This window comes from Balaenoptera musculus, chromosome 2, assembly GCF_009873245.2.
Source record: "Balaenoptera musculus isolate JJ_BM4_2016_0621 chromosome 2, mBalMus1.pri.v3, whole genome shotgun sequence".
Taxonomy (NCBI): domain Eukaryota; kingdom Metazoa; phylum Chordata; class Mammalia; order Artiodactyla; family Balaenopteridae; genus Balaenoptera; species Balaenoptera musculus.
This window is the reverse complement of record NC_045786.1, coordinates 15,432,766-15,448,754: the sequence shown is the minus strand read 5'-3', so window position 1 is coordinate 15,448,754 and position 15,989 is coordinate 15,432,766. Positions and strand designations below refer to the sequence as shown.

At 35.6% G+C, this 15,989-nt stretch overlaps 1 protein-coding gene across 1 annotated transcript in view; it reads left to right on the top strand.

Moving 5' to 3' along the window:
- MALRD1 (MAM and LDL receptor class A domain containing 1) overlaps nt 1-15,989 on the top strand; it is a 612,855-nt gene that overhangs the window by 514,000 nt on the left and 82,866 nt on the right. The window contains exons 35-36 of the mRNA XM_036841268.1: nt 1,994-2,119; nt 9,210-9,276. Of these exons, the coding sequence (XP_036697163.1) occupies nt 1,994-2,119; nt 9,210-9,276 (193 nt within the window). The remainder of the gene's footprint in view (nt 1-1,993; nt 2,120-9,209; nt 9,277-15,989) is intronic.

Below are 15,989 nucleotides of genomic sequence, written 5' to 3'. Positions count from 1 at the left end.
CAGTAGGTTCCTATTAGTTATCTATTTTATATATAGTAGAGTGTATATGTCATCCCAATCTCCCAGTTTATCCCTCCCCCTCCTTATCCTCTGGTAACCATAAGTTTGTTTTCTATATCTTTGACTCTACTTCTGTTTTGTAAATAAGTTCATTTATATCCTTTTTTAAGATTCCACATATAAGCGATATCATATGATATTTGGCTTTCTGTGTCTGACCTACTTTACTCAGTATGACAATCTCTAGGTCCATCCGTGTTGCTGCAAATGGCATTATTTTGTTCCTTTTATGGCTGAGTAATATACCACTGTATATATGTACCACATCTTCATCCATTCCTCTGTTGATGGACATTTAGCTTGCTTTCATGTCCTGGGTATTATAAATAGTGCTGCAATGTACATTGGGGTGCCTTAAAAAACATTTTTATGTTCCACTTGACAATAAATTTTGATAGGCAGTTCTCAAACTGAACTTTATCAGTAACCTATGATAACTCAAATAAACAACTCCTTCCAGCCCATAAATATACTTAAAAAAAAGAAAAATTTGTGACGTAACTGACAATATCTGTGCAAGACCCATGCATGGGGATATTTACTCCTGAGTCTTCTAAACTATCAATTTAGCTTGAGAATTTTGAACTTAATTGTCTTTATTCTAGTAGAAGTAACTTTCCAGATTAATCCTTTTTAAATTTTTGGCACTAGATTTGGGTTAAAATATTCAAATAAGATATTGTATATGAAACCATTAAGTACATCAGAGAGAAGCAGAGCTATTCTTGTTGAACTTGGGGTAAGTGCCAGAAAGCCCTGGCTCTTCACTGCTGCCTTCCACATATCTCTGCAGAACCCCAGGGCTCAAAGAAACAGGAATAGAAATGCAGCTTAGATCAGTATCATTATTATTTAGTGCTTTTGAAATCGATCCAGAAATCCTGACAAGATGGTGCAGTAGGTTCATTCTTTGACACTTTCCCTCTACTCCAAACACATAACAATGCTAGATAGAAGAAATGACCCTAAAAAGGCTCAGGGACATGATTAATATAGGGCTGGAACAAAACTGGAATAGAACCAGGCTTGCTGGTTTGCAGGTTCTGAAGCAAACAGGAGACTGGAGATGCATGATGGTGGCCTGGAATGAAGGGTTCTGGTTTAGCCCTAACTCGTAAAAGGAGTGTAGAACAGTCCACTGCCTTACAGGAAGTTGTAATCCTGAAGAGACTAGAGAGCAAGAGGGAGGAACACAAGAAAACAGTTACAGGACTAAGAGTAGCATCCAAGGGAGGTCAAGTACTTTGCAGAACTAGATTGCCATTGAACTGTCAGTATCATTGATGGGTTCATTGATAAGGACAATTTTCTGAAACAACCAAAGTGCTATGCACAAGACGTATGCTTGTCCCTTGAAATCAAGCCCGCAAGAGACTCTGAAATTAGTAAAATACCTACATCATGCATTGACAATGCTATAAAGGCACATAACTCATATTACGTTGGGCTACAGTGATCTACATCACTACCCAGATCTAACAGATACCCAGTGACTACCCATGACTTATAACCCAATTGGAAAAGGATGAACATTCAAACAAATTACAGTCTCTGTTAGTTCAGTTGCACGTAATATAGAGATGTTAGGGGAGCAACAGAAGTACGAAGAGATCTGCCTTGATATTAAAGTTGACTCTAGTCTAAAATCAGTTTGGACTATATAGTACACACAATGCATTTTATACACACATACATGAATAATACTACATAATGCACAACTGGGAGATGATTCTATTGACAAACTTTTTGTGAAGAAATTTTTAACTTAATAAATTTCAATTTAATAAATTGAAGTTTTCTTCACCAAGAGCTCTAATACATAGTTTAAATGTAGAGCTAGAAAAATGAGGGGTAAAACAATAAACTGTCTTATTATTTTATTAGAAGAAATTTGTTTTTTAAAAACAGTGATAATTATTGTTCTTTTTTTCAGCCAATGAAAACTGTTCTGATGGAGCTTTGATGTGTGCCTCTTCTAACAGCTGTATCCCAGTACACAAGCGCTGTGATGGTTTTGCCGACTGCATGGATTTCCAACCTGATGAGTCCAGCTGCTTAGGTACTGTATATCCATTAAAATTCTTTGTAATATAAGCCAATAACTTAACCTGCACACAATAAAAATATTAAAACTTGAAATTCTAAATAATATCAAGCATGGAATAATTGAATTACTGTTATTGGTTTGGGGGCAGAAAGAATGTTAACATTAATTTGCTACATTTATAAAAAATGTACAAGTATATAATATAATGAATTCATGTATACTGTACATAAACCATGCTCACGAAATAAAAATCAAACCATTTTAATTTAATATAATATAACTTAACATCATTAGCATTTAATAATCTCTTCTATGCAAATTGCTGGTTTCTATAATAGGGAAACCCCTACATGATCTAATATGTTATTAATTTTTTTAAATTGTAATTTTTTCTCACTTCTTCATAAGAGCTCCCTATTTGCATGATCTAGTCATGCTTAAAAGTCAATTTATTTAACTTCAGACTAACTTTTAAACATTTTTCTTTCTTCTGACCCTAGAACATTTATAAGATCTGATAATGTGTTTTTGTGATTATACTTTTATCAAAACTGCTTTAATAGTCTCAATTTATTATAGTCCATTGTTAACATCTCTCCTGAGTAATCGAATTTTTATTTCATGCAGGAGATATATAAAATAAAAGATAGTTAGGGGCAATGTAAATGTCACAACTAAACAATATTATAAATTGGTGATAAAAGATGTATTCAATAATATTTTCTAAATGAATTGGGGATATTTCATATCAAAACTAGGAAAGAATATATTTTTTGTATCTTTCAAGATAGAAGAATGTTGTAAGTGACAAAAGCATGATAATTCAAATAAAATCATAGTGCAAAAAATATCTTTTTTTTATGCTACTAAAAATGAGCACTTGTGCAGCACTGAATTTTATGAGTACAAAGGGAAATCAAGAAGTGCACAAATCTGGGCTTCCCTGGTGGCGCAGTGGTTGAGAATCTGCCTGCTAATGCAGGGGACACGGGTTCGAGCCCTGGTCTGGGAAGATCCCACATGCCACGGAGCGGCTGGGCCCGTGAGCCACAACTACTGAGCCTGCGCGTCTGGAGCCTGTGCCCCGCAACGGGAGGGGCCGCGATAGTGAAAGGCCCGCGCACTGCGATGAAGAGCGGTCCCCGCACCGCGATGAAGAGTGGCCCCCACTTGCCGTAACTAGAGAAAGCCCTCGCACGAACCGAAGACCCAACACAGCCAAAAATAAATAAATAAATAAATGAATAAAGTAGCTATAAAATTAAAAAAAAAAAAAAAGTTTCTCTGCATTTCTAAAAAAAAAAAAAAAAGAAGTGCACAAATCTGATTCCATAAAATATGTGAAGATGAATGCTCTTTGGCATTACTTCTCTACTATGCATGCTTATACATCAGATTAGATACCAGAAAGGAATTCTGTTACTCTCTTCAGAGAGTAAGAAAGATATTAATGAGATAATTCCATTATTTGAAACTATTAAGACACAGCACTTATGTCCAGTACCCAAATGTATTTACATAAAAATGAGATTTTCTTCAGGATAGACCTATATGAGAACAAATATATTATAACATATTACGGTTCATTGTCTGCTTTGACATGTTCTATATTTAAAAATACGAAGAAACAGAAAACAGAAGACCTGTCATTCATCCTGCGTGATAGACAACCTATAGTTAATAATATAGAACACATTTTTGTTGTCCATCATTTCTGTTACTCACCAATTCATTTAGTTCATTTACAAAGTATAGGTCATATTGCCACAGCTATTGGGTTAAAATGAAACAAAGAACTAGTGAAACAGTTCTCAGAAATAAGATCCATATTACATTATGCATTCTCTTATTTATATTTTCTATGCTCTTTAGTTTGTCAATCAAATATGATAAAGTCACTGTTTTTAAGAAAGCCTTTAAGTCTCATCCATGCTGTGCCCATGCACATTCCACCTTCCTCTCTCTTTTCAAGCATCATATTCTTTTAAGGTCAGCATTTCATAGACATTTATGAGGCCAGTCCTTACAGCATCCAGTAATTCTCCCAGTGGTCACACAACAGATGGTGAGCATCTGGTCTCCCCTCACCTCAAGGTTTAAGTCATTAACAAAAACATCAAGCTCAGGCATTGCATGAGTGTTGCAGGTTAAGTATATTTCAATGAGTCCTATCTATTCCCAAATTACATTAAAAAGGCATATTATTTGCAACTTTTGGTTGCTTAGGCAACAGAAAATTATTGAACAGGATACATCCGAGTTAATGTAAATTGAAAGTCTTTTTCCAGTCATTTGCAGTAGTAGAGGTTAATAAAGGTTATGTTAAGGTGATACTATAATTATGATAATCACCTATTTGAAGGAGAATTAGGGAAAGGCACTAAAAATATACAATTATAGGATGAGATATTATTAACTTAATATATGAATAATAACAATATAGCTTAACAATGTTTCAGAAGTTTTTTTGTTTTTTTTTTTAAACAGTGTCCGTTTTAAATTTATTTATTTTTATTTATTTATGGCTGTGGTGGGTCTTCGTTTCTGTGCGAGGGCTTTCTCTGGTTGCGGCAAGCGGGGGCCACTCTTCATCGCGGTGCGCGGGCCTCTCACTATCGCGGCCTCTCTTGTTGCGGAGCACAGGCTCCGGACACGCAGGCTCAGTAATTGTGGCTCTCGGGCCCAGTTGCTCCGCGGCACGTGGGATCTTCCCAGACCAGGGCACGAACCCGTGTCCCCTGCATTGGCAGGCAGACTCTCAACCACTGCGCCACCAGGGAAGCCCCAGAAGTTTTTGAAAACCAAACCAAAATATAACACAAAACTTCTCATACAAGCACTGTGAAGCTACTTCAAGTTTCTGAAATATGGTTAATCCCTCCTGCAGTTCTTGTGCTGGGATTTCAAGATAAAGAAACAGTCCATGCCCACGAGGAATTTGGTTTGCTGCACAAGCTTCTGGTGAACTCTTGTAATCCAGCTCCTGAAACGACATGCAGTTTATTGTGTATATATATATTGAATCCATGACAATGCATAAATACCATACAATTCAAAGGGGTTCTTGATCCCATAATATCAAGAAGCACAAGGAGTGATAGAAATTCTGAACTGAATAATTATTTGACATTTTTATACTAACAGGCTTTAGAATTAGAGGACCAGAATTTAGTTGAATATCTGGTGCTCCCTTGCTATTAACTTGAGCAAATTATATTATTGACCAGTTTCTTCCTCTGTAAAAAAAAAAAAAAAAAAAAAAAAGGGTAAGTATGGGATAGACCACATAATGTTGTGAGGAATAAATGAAGTAACACCAGTAAAACTCTTGGGACAGTCTCTGACATAGAGCAAGTCTTCAGTAAACAGTAGTGGTGATGGTGATCATGAGGATAGAAGAGGGAAAATAAAAGAAAGAGAAGAATTTGGAGAGAGAGCAGTGGTAATAGAAATTAGGTTTCATGGCAAGCTCAAAGGACCTCCAAATATAGAGAGATGGATGAGAACAATCATTTAATACTTTATGCATACCATTCACTAGTGTAAAATTGTTATAAATAAATTTAATTTTATCCTCCCAAGAGTCCTATAAAAAAGGTCACCCTCACTTTAAACATGAAGAACATTATACCTAAAATACCTAGCCCAACGACAACACATAACTCATTAACTAAACTGAGTATCACAGAAGGAAAAACCAGGACTCACATGATTATCAGTCTTCCCAACAGTCCAGCATGGAATAGCCATCACTTCCCTAGTCTCCATGCAATTTAGAAGGAAAAAAAATAAAATATATATGTTTGTGTATGTGCCTAACTGCAAATTATTTAGATTTAAGCTTAAAAGTTGCTTTTGTTTTTATACTGATCACTTGTCCAGCTTATATGTGTTTTTCTGCTCATCCAAAGTAACACACCAGAGTGGGATTGAATGTGAATCCTTTACAGAATGATATTTCCACGTAGTTTACTGTGAGTCCTATTGGCTTCCAGACACATGGTCATAATAACCAATTCAAGAGGGTACAAGGCAGTGAGACAATAATTGTGCTAATTCTAATATTACACTTATGGATTTCTAGGTCCCAACTATTATCTACTGAAAATATTTAATCTCTTCATTACTAGCTAGTGTACCCGTGTCTTTCCCCATTTCATCTGCTCTCTGCTGTAAATTGTTTTGAGTAAATTAAAGATGAAAATACTTGTACTGTGTCTTTCCATCTTCTGGATAAAGAACCTGGGTCTAAGGCAGAAACTTAGAAAAACTTCTCGCAGAGGTAATCTACAAATCTTCTGTCCACCCAAACACCAGGATTCACTCTTTATTGCAGCCAATGCCTGTGTTCTTTCCACTGTGCTCCACTATCTCGTGTAAGAAAATACATATTTAGATTCCCACAGAATCATTCTGATGTAAAGCAAGCATCAAAGCAAATTTTAATGACCCCAGAAAAAAATGTGCAGCTGTGTATATTTTGATGTTGTGCAGTATCAGACACTCTACTGATTTTTTTCTAAAACACAACTCTTATTTGAGGAAGATTAAAATTGTACCTAAGACCCAAAATAACCATAAAATGGTTTCTCTAGCAAGGTATGTATCTATTTATGCTTTATCATATTGATGGGCTATTTTTAGTGAGACCAGCTAATTTCTCATTTATGAAGGCAGTTTCACATCTGCTCTGTTCAGCTGAGTCTGCCCCCGAAGCCTGAGGGCTGTAGGTCTTTACACTCATCTCCAGCACTGCACTTCCCTCTTATGGTTAAATGGGAAGATTTGAGGAAGGCAAGATGGGAAATACACCCCTGGGAAAGCAAAACACTGAAAACTTTTGAAGCAAACAAGATACCAAACACATGGTATATTTCAAGTTTTTTCCCAAAATGCACCCTCCCTCCTTCCCTATTTTCCTCTTTCCTAATGCCTCTTGTATCCCCTTCTGAACATTCAGAGACTGGCATGACAATCTGACTCTCTCAAGACGCCCTATCCTCCCACGTTTTCCTTCAATGAATATTGCCTACATAATGTTTCTATTTCTCCTCTTTACTTTCCTACTATGCCTCACGATCATCATTCTTCCTCTACCCAAGTAAATGGCTTCTCTCTGTGTGTTAATATTTCATCTTGGCTTCAGACCTACAAATCCTGCCCACCGAATACTTCCACTTGGATGTCCCTTAGGCACCTACAGCACAGCATCTTTCCCTTTAAAATCTTCCTTTCCCATAAATCCCCCAACTCAAGGAATCGAGCCATCAATTAACCAGTAGCCCGGTCAGAAATGTGAACATCATCCTTGACTTTCCCAAATAATCACCAAGATGTTTCAATCCCACCATTTAAATATCTTATAAATTCCCACAACTCTGAATGCTCCCACCCCATCCCTTTCATTCAGGCATTCCTGGATTGCTACCAAAGACTTAACTGTGTTCTCAGATTTTACTCTTGGCCCTTCTGTTGACTGTAAACTCTGTAGCCAGAATTATCTTTCTAAAGCACAAGGCATTACTACTTCCCTTCTTAAAATCCTGGTCTCCTAGGATAAAGTTTAAACTCTTCACTGAACCCAGATGATCTGGCCCCTGTGTGTCTCTGACCTTCTCTCATACTTACTATACTTCATATTGCCAACAATCCAACCAGGCTGAACTTCCCTCAGTTTCTCAAGTACACCACACTCTCTTCTCATGCCTCTGTGTCTCTATGCTTACCTTTACACACAGGTACGCTCATACACACACACACACACCTGCCCAAATAAAAGTTTTTCTGGAAAGCTTTTCCTTATTCCCCAAATTTGACTTATGTGCTCTCCTTGGTGTTCCCATTACCCTTGTTACATTCGTCCCAAATTAGACTACTTTTAATACTGTATTTTAATCCCCTCGTCACTTTTTTGCATCCTCCATGAAGGTGGAAGGTCAATGAGAGCAGAGACTGTGCCTATATTATTTTTAGATCAACATTTCTTAAACACATACTATGAGCCTAGTGTTCTAACATTCTCAACAGCCCTGTGAGATAGGTACTGTTTTTAACCCTGTTTAACAGAGAGAAACCTGAGGCACAGAGAGATTAGTTACCTTACTCGGTATTACACAGCTAATAAATTGAGCTGAAATTTCAACTCAGGTGGTCTGGCTCCAGTGCCCGCAGCCTTAACAGCCGTGTAAGCTTCCTATATTATTTATCATTCCATATCCAGTGCCTAGCCAAGTGCCAGACATTGAACAGGGACTCAGAATAGATGTGTTGAATTACAAATTAAAGGCAGTGTAGGTTTCCATCAAGTATTAGAGTTATGGTAGCCTAACCAGGGAAGAATGGTCTCCTACAAGAGAGGAGGTATTAAAAAAGCCAAGAAGAGTAACTAGGGGATTAAGTAAGGAAATTGACAGGTCTTAATGGATCAGGATTTTGTAGTGACAATACAAGGAGACAGTGTAAAGGAAAGAGCTGAAATCACTAATCACTTCTACAACCGTGACTACGTGAAACTATTTAGCTTCTTTTTAACCTCTAAACAAACCACCTTTGAAAATAAATGTTCATGCTAACCTAAAACTCAGGAATATACGAGCAGCAAAATAAGCAGGGCCAGGGCATCGAGGATCCATTTGAGCTGTGCTGACATCTGTCACGGACGTGGAGCTAGGACAAGAGCGTGCACACGAGTGACATCTTGTCAAAATGACAGTCACCCATGCAAAGCATTTGTCTGCCGTGGTACAGTGACTGCAGTGTGTAGCTGAAGAAATGTTTCAGTAAAGAAAACATTTCAGTGTAATCGCAAATATGTCATGCAGACATTCTAAATAAGTAGATTTTACCTAATCCACGGGAGAAAAAAGTCTCTTGTGGTCAAGCACTGCGCATGTAAAGAGAATGAACACGTCCAGGACAGCAGATGGCATTGAACAAATTTAGGGGGTACAGGAAAGTAACCTAAAAGAATTCTGTGCTTTTAGCAACTAGAAGCAATTGACTCTCCATGATTAGATTTAATGCAACGACTAACAGTAATACATTCTCCTTCTTCCTAGTAATATTTATAATTAACTGTGGGTTTTCAAATGCTTTGTTTTAGAGTGTCCAAGAGGTTACTGCAGAAATGGTGGGACTTGTGTAGTGGAGAAAAATGGTCCTGGGTGTCGGTAAGAACCATTGCCTTTTTTTTTTTAACATGTATTGTTGTCGTCTTATTTTTCTTGAGGCTGATCTAATGAATGAACATGTGGTTATTAAGGTAAAAAGAGTGGATAATGACACCATTTACACTTATCTGTCTCAATAAGAGAAAGAAAGATGTGAGTGTATTTTAGAAAAATATCAATTATTTCACATGATTTTATGTCTCTCAGCATTTTATATTGTATGGGATATATGGCTTTAATAGTACTCATTATTTCTTTTTTTAATATTTACATCAGGTTATAAAAATGTTTTATATGGGTATCATCCTATTTCAGATGAGCTTAGTGTCTGTATTTCCTATCTCCCTTTTTATTTCAAATTCCATATTTTTCTTTTCTAACAAGGATAAAATTAATTCATAAATAAAACCTTTTTCCGTTTTTTTCAATGGATGCTTATGAATAGCTAAAGTTAAGGTACAGATAAGGAATGTACTTGCATACTTAAAGCAAAAATAAACAAAAACAGTCCTTGTGATTTCTTCTGGGAATTATTTATATTGCATATCAAAGATGGCTTGATTTTTTTTTCCCTCACCCTTTAGGAAATTGTGCAAACTGTTTCATAAATTCTAAAGGAAATGATGCATATTCCATTATATTAGTGTTTATGACTTGTTAATCTAACAGACTGATGGATATATTACCTTGCTTATTAGACAAATGGTTTCAGGTTGATACTCAAGTCATAACAAAGCACGCAGAAGTATCTGGAAAAAAACTGATTAATAGTTGTTTAGATTCTTATATCCTTCTGAGTCAACACTCATATTTTAGGAAAAGTTGTTTATCCCTAAAAAAAGCAAAAACCTCTACCAAGTAAAACAATAACAAAAAATTTTATGATGAAATATAACACTGTTTTAACATTGTTGAAATGGAAATATTAATGGGTTTTTCAAAGTATTTGGCTCTCAAATGCACTACATAATTTATCTCACAACATCTTAGCAAAATTATACTTTTCCATGGAAAAGTATATTTCCATCGGTTTCCATGGAAATTAACTTAGCACAAACTACAACTTGATGGAAATACAGAATAAGTAATATTAATTGCTAAAAATCTCCTGGAAGAAATTGAGAATGATGGCGTAAATGTTTATTAAACATCAACTGAGTGGGTAATGTTATTTAGTGTCAGCTGTTTACAGTAAGGACGTTTGAATTTTTGTCTTCTCTAACCCTGATGGTTAGACAAGAAAGCTCCCAACTGTACTTAGTCTCAGCTGAGCAAGCAAAGAGTTTTGCGTTCTTGGCAACGTCCTCATGTACTTAAATAAACTTTAAAAATTGAAATCCAGATGGTGATGTTCGAAACTTCTTTCTCTCAAGTGAGAAAACTCTAATGTGGGGAGAAGATGTGACAGGAGGATTGACAGAGAGATGGACCAAAGAAAGGAAATTAATGCAGCAAAATGTATAAAGGAATTCACTAACCAAAAAGCTAATGAAGTATTTTAATATGTTACTTTTGATAGTAAATAATACTTTGCAAATAGCTAAGTAACTGTAATTACCATCAAAATAACTGTCTGGACTGAGTGCTATCCGCTATGTAGGGGTGAAAAAAAAAGACTTTTGAACATTTTTTTCATAGTATAATATGGTAGTCTCTTCATTCAGATTTTTATTTCTTTAAATTGTGAACTGCAAAAGTGATACATGTGTATTGCAATAAAATTTTTTAAAAGCATAAAATAGTGTATGAGGCAAAAAGTAGAAATCCCAACACCTAAATCCTACTCTTGAGTAGTGTGGCTTATATCCATATGGCTTTCCTTTCACAAACATGCACACACGAGCACACATTTATTTCTTACCAAAATGTGAATTACACTTTGCAATATACTTTGTGCTGTGTTTTTTTTAAATCTCTTCATGAAATATCATGCTGTTCTTCCACGTCAGTAAACATGACTCTAGATCCACTACTTACCAGCTGTCTAATATTGGGTAAATCCCTCAATCTGACTGTGTTTCTGCTTCTTCTTTGGTAAAATGGAGAAAATAACGGCACTTACCTCATACAGCAGTTATGAGACTTAAAGGGGTTAATATATGTAAGACATTCTGCACAGAGCCTGACACGTAAAAGACATTACAGGAATGCTAGCCATCAGTATTACTATGCCACTGTTTTAGGCTGTGTAGTATACGGTATTTAATATATGGGCTTGTCATCATTTAATTAACCCCATTAATCCTACTACAGGTTATTTGGTTCTTATTTTTTTTAATAAATTTATTTATTTATTTATTTTTGGCTGCGTTGGGTCCTCGTTGCTGTGCGCAGGCTTTCTCTAGTTGCGGCGAGCAGGGGCTACTCTTTGTTGCAGTGCGCGGGCTTCTCACTGCGGTGGCTTCTCTTGTTGTGGAGCACAGGCTGTAGGCTCGTGGGCTTCAGTAGTTGCAGCACGCAGGCTCCGTAGTTGTGGCTCGCGGGCTCTGGAGTGCAGGTTCAGTAGTTGTGGCGCACGGGCTTACTTGCTCTGTGGCATGTGGGATCTTCGCAGACCAGGGATGGAACCCGTGTCCCCTGCATTGGCAGGCGGACTCTTAACCACTGCGCCACCAGGGAAGTCCTGGTCATTTGGTTCTTAAATATTTTGTTTCACAGTATCTTGCAATACCCATCCTTTGACTTGTCCTTGCACAATTCCTTACTTTAAGCATAATGTGTTTTACTGAAATGCCAAATAACAATGAAATTATTTCTGATTGCACTTAGTGTCAGATTCATTTCCAGTTAAATTTGGTGTCCAGTTCATTTGTCACATACAGGTAGTCATTTTTGGATTTAAGGTTAAGTGAAGACAGCTTTAGAATATAGTTTTAGAGTAACTATGGGGCACTGTGGAAAGGTATTAGCTTTATGTCAAGCCCTATTCTCTTATTCCCAAGAGTGGGAATTCATTGTCTTTGTCACCCAAAGAAGTAAGGACAGAAGGCCAAAGCCCACCTCTCATCCAGGCCATTGTGAATACAAGAATTTCATGGTTTCCTGCGGAAGCCTCTCACAACAACCTTTGGATTTCCTCTTGGAATCTAAGGTTTTATCTATAATCCAGAGGAGAGAGACTTTATAAGGTCATTTATGTTGCTAGGAGCTTGTAATTATCCACAAGAGTAGAAACTACTAGGCGAACCATGGTTTTCCATTACTTGAGAAACATTAACAGCTTGGCATGTTTGAGGGCTGAAGACGCAAACCGTGAGCCGAAAGAGGTAAATTATTCCTCACTTAAGGAGGCTCGATCATTATTTCAATTATACCAATATGTTTATTAGAAAAATAGAGTGAGCTATGTAATATAAATTCCAAATTAATATGGAGGGCAGGAAAGAGGTTCCAAGAAAGAAAAGAAAATCAAGTTAGCCAGGCTAAAAGAGAGACATAGGAAGCAACATCAGATTTAAAATACATATATAATTACATACATATATAGAATTTTACTATATATATTTATTTCATATATATTCTTATTACATAAACATTTTATATTATATTTATATTTCATGCATGATTTCATTTTAAACAAGAAATATATCTAGAAGAACTGAAACAAAAGGTAAGAAAAAACGATTTGGCTAATAAAAATAAAAATACACAGTAATGACCTTATTAATATCAAAAACCCCACAGAATTATAGTATAAGCACATTTTTAAAAGGCTATATCATTAAATTAAAATGATACACTCTAAAAAGTTACAACAGGCAAAAATCTCTATGTATCAAATGACATAGTAACAAAATACAGAAAGCAAAAATTCCTAGATATCCAAAAGAAATAAAAAACAGACGGGTGACAAAAAAAAAATACCTTTTGGAAATTTTAAATACCATTTCTAGGAAGCCCTTATATTAGAATGGCACTTTAACCTGGAATTTAAAAGGCAATAAAAATGGTAATTTCTCATTTCTTACCTTCTCTACATGGGAGTATTTGAGAGTGAATTACCCTTTTCCTTTACCTGATTTTGGGGATATCACTGGCCATCACTCACTTTTCTTTACTTGTTCCTTCTCTTTCCTGCAACACTGTAGTGCTCCAATCCTCAGTGCTTGAAATTCTTCTCTTTTCTTCCTACCCTCACTTACTATATGATCTCATCTAAGCTTGCGTTAATTTATTGGCTTTGAATATAATTTATCAGCAGCCCAAACCTATTCCACTAAATTCCACATTCTTAAATTCAGTTCCCCAAAAGACACCAGATCGCATCTGGATATCTAATAAGCATCACACATTTAACATGTCCAAAAAGATCTTTTGCCTTGACAGGCCGTCTTCTCCTCTTTCTCCAAGCTTTGCACACACTGTTCCCTCTGCCTAGAGTTTTCTTTTTCTACCTTATTTTCCCAAAGGATGCCTTTTAATGCTTAAGATCCAATATAAATGGCATTTTCTCTGGGAATCATTTCCCATCCAACCAGGAAGAATGGCTCATTGCTCCTTCTGGGCTCCGCTATTGCTTCCCTCATTATGTTTTTTTACAAATGTTTGTTTTACAAAATTACCTATTTAAAACCTGCCCTACCTATCCTATTAAGAAATATATTTCCAATGCAATTTTATTTTTTATGACTATCAAAATTTGTTTTTCCCAATTTTTACTAGTTCTATATGTAAGGATAAACTCTTAGACAGTTATGCTCACTGAAAATTTAAAAAAATAATCTGTAATATGAAGGATAAAAATCAGTTGGAAAAGGAAATCAAAATACTAGTTTAAGGAGGAAAAGGAACTATTAAAAATTCTAAATATTAAAGGCAAATGTCTTCATGTATTTTTTGTTGGAAGATGATGTGTATCCAATCACCATGGTATTTACATTTCAGTGTCTACATTTGAGCGGTCTAAGAGTTTTATTTATACTAGCCTGGAGAGTGCATCCTTTGCAATTTCTTAAAGTTAAGATGAAAAAAATTTACCTTTGACTTAAAATTAAAAGGACTACGAAGTTTTTTTCAAAAACTCTTTTGGGGTGTGTGGGCAAACATTCTGAAGACCATTGTCTTCAAAAGGTATGTTTTCCATACCTTTTCATGACTAGTACCAAATTCATACCTGACATTGTAAGAACCATTTCAATGATATATTGAATGAAGGATGAACAAATGAATACAAATAGAAAGTTCTGAAGTTTCAAGGAAAAAATATCAATACTTTTAAATATGTTCTTAAATTATTGATATGAGCGTATGGCCTCACCATAACCCAAACTATCAACCACAGAGGAACTATTGGGTACTTTCTATGTGTGCTGCAAGAAGTATTGGGTTGGCCAAAAAGTTCATTTGGGTTTTTCCATAACATCTTACGGAGAAACCCAAACTAATCTTTTGGCCAACCCAATATATTGAGTGAGCCTATGATGTGCTCATTATACTAAAAAGAAATTACTCTCCAGTTTGTAGGACAGCATGGATACCAAAAAAGAAAATTGTCACCCATTAAAGAAACTCTGGGAATTCTACAATGACAGAAGAGGGTGCTCTTAAACTAGGAATCTTGTAAACTACCTCAAATCTACAGCCCTAGGCTTGAAATGAAGAATAAATGCAATTTCCATCTCTACAAAACCACTGTTTAAAATAAAATTTAGCTTATGAACACTCTCCTTCCCCCACCAAAAAAAGAAAGAAAGAAAGAAAGAAAGAGAAGAAGGAAGAAAGAAGGAAAGAAAGAAAGAAAGATGAAGCAAAAAAGAAAATACTCTAAGATCCCAACTCCAAAGTGAATTAAATATTGTCAGAAAAAACATTTAGGGATATTGGAAAAAAATTCTTAATTGAGAAATTCAAAGTCTAAGTACAAATGGACAACAAAACAGTAAGAATCGAATAAGAATCAATGAAACTCAGGAAAGAAATTAAATAAAAAAGAAAGAAACACTAAATTACAGTTCTCCCAAGGGAGGACATATTCAAATTAAATTTATTAAGGAATTGTGAACAAAGGTGGGGAAATAACCAAGGGAATGAAAATGACATAAAGTAAAAAGAATCAAAGAGAAAGTATTTGAAGTGGAAGACAAAGAATATGGATGTACAGTTGACCCTTGTACAACATGGATTTGAACTGCACACAACTTATATGCAGATTATAAGTCCACTTATATGCAGATTTTTTTCCAAAAAAAATATGCACTACAGTACAACACGTTTCATGAATGCTTGGATCTGAGGATGTGGAACTTCAGATACAGAGGGCTGACTGTAAAGTTATGCATGGATTTTCAACTGTGCAGGAGTTGGAGTCCTTAAACCCCAAGTTGTTCAAAGATCAACTGCAGTTTGAGTCCCTAAAAAGGAAAAACAAAACAAGGGAACAGAATTAATATTTAAAACTATAATCCAAGAAGACTTTCAGCAATGAAAGAAAACCTGAATTTACATAATGAAAGGGCCAACAGTTACCTGGGAAATTTGACACAAACCTAGCAACTCCAAGATATAGCCTAGTAAAAATATTAAGCTCTAAACCAAAGAAAAATATCCTCATGACCTCTAGGGAAAAAGACCAAATAATAAGGAAAAGGGATTAGTCAAGCATTAGACTTCTGAAAGCAGAGAGACAAAGAAACCTATTATGATTTTCTCCAGGGTTTTAAAAAAAAATCTTAAGTCTTTTCAAAAAAAGCATTAAGGAAAATAGGAATTGATAT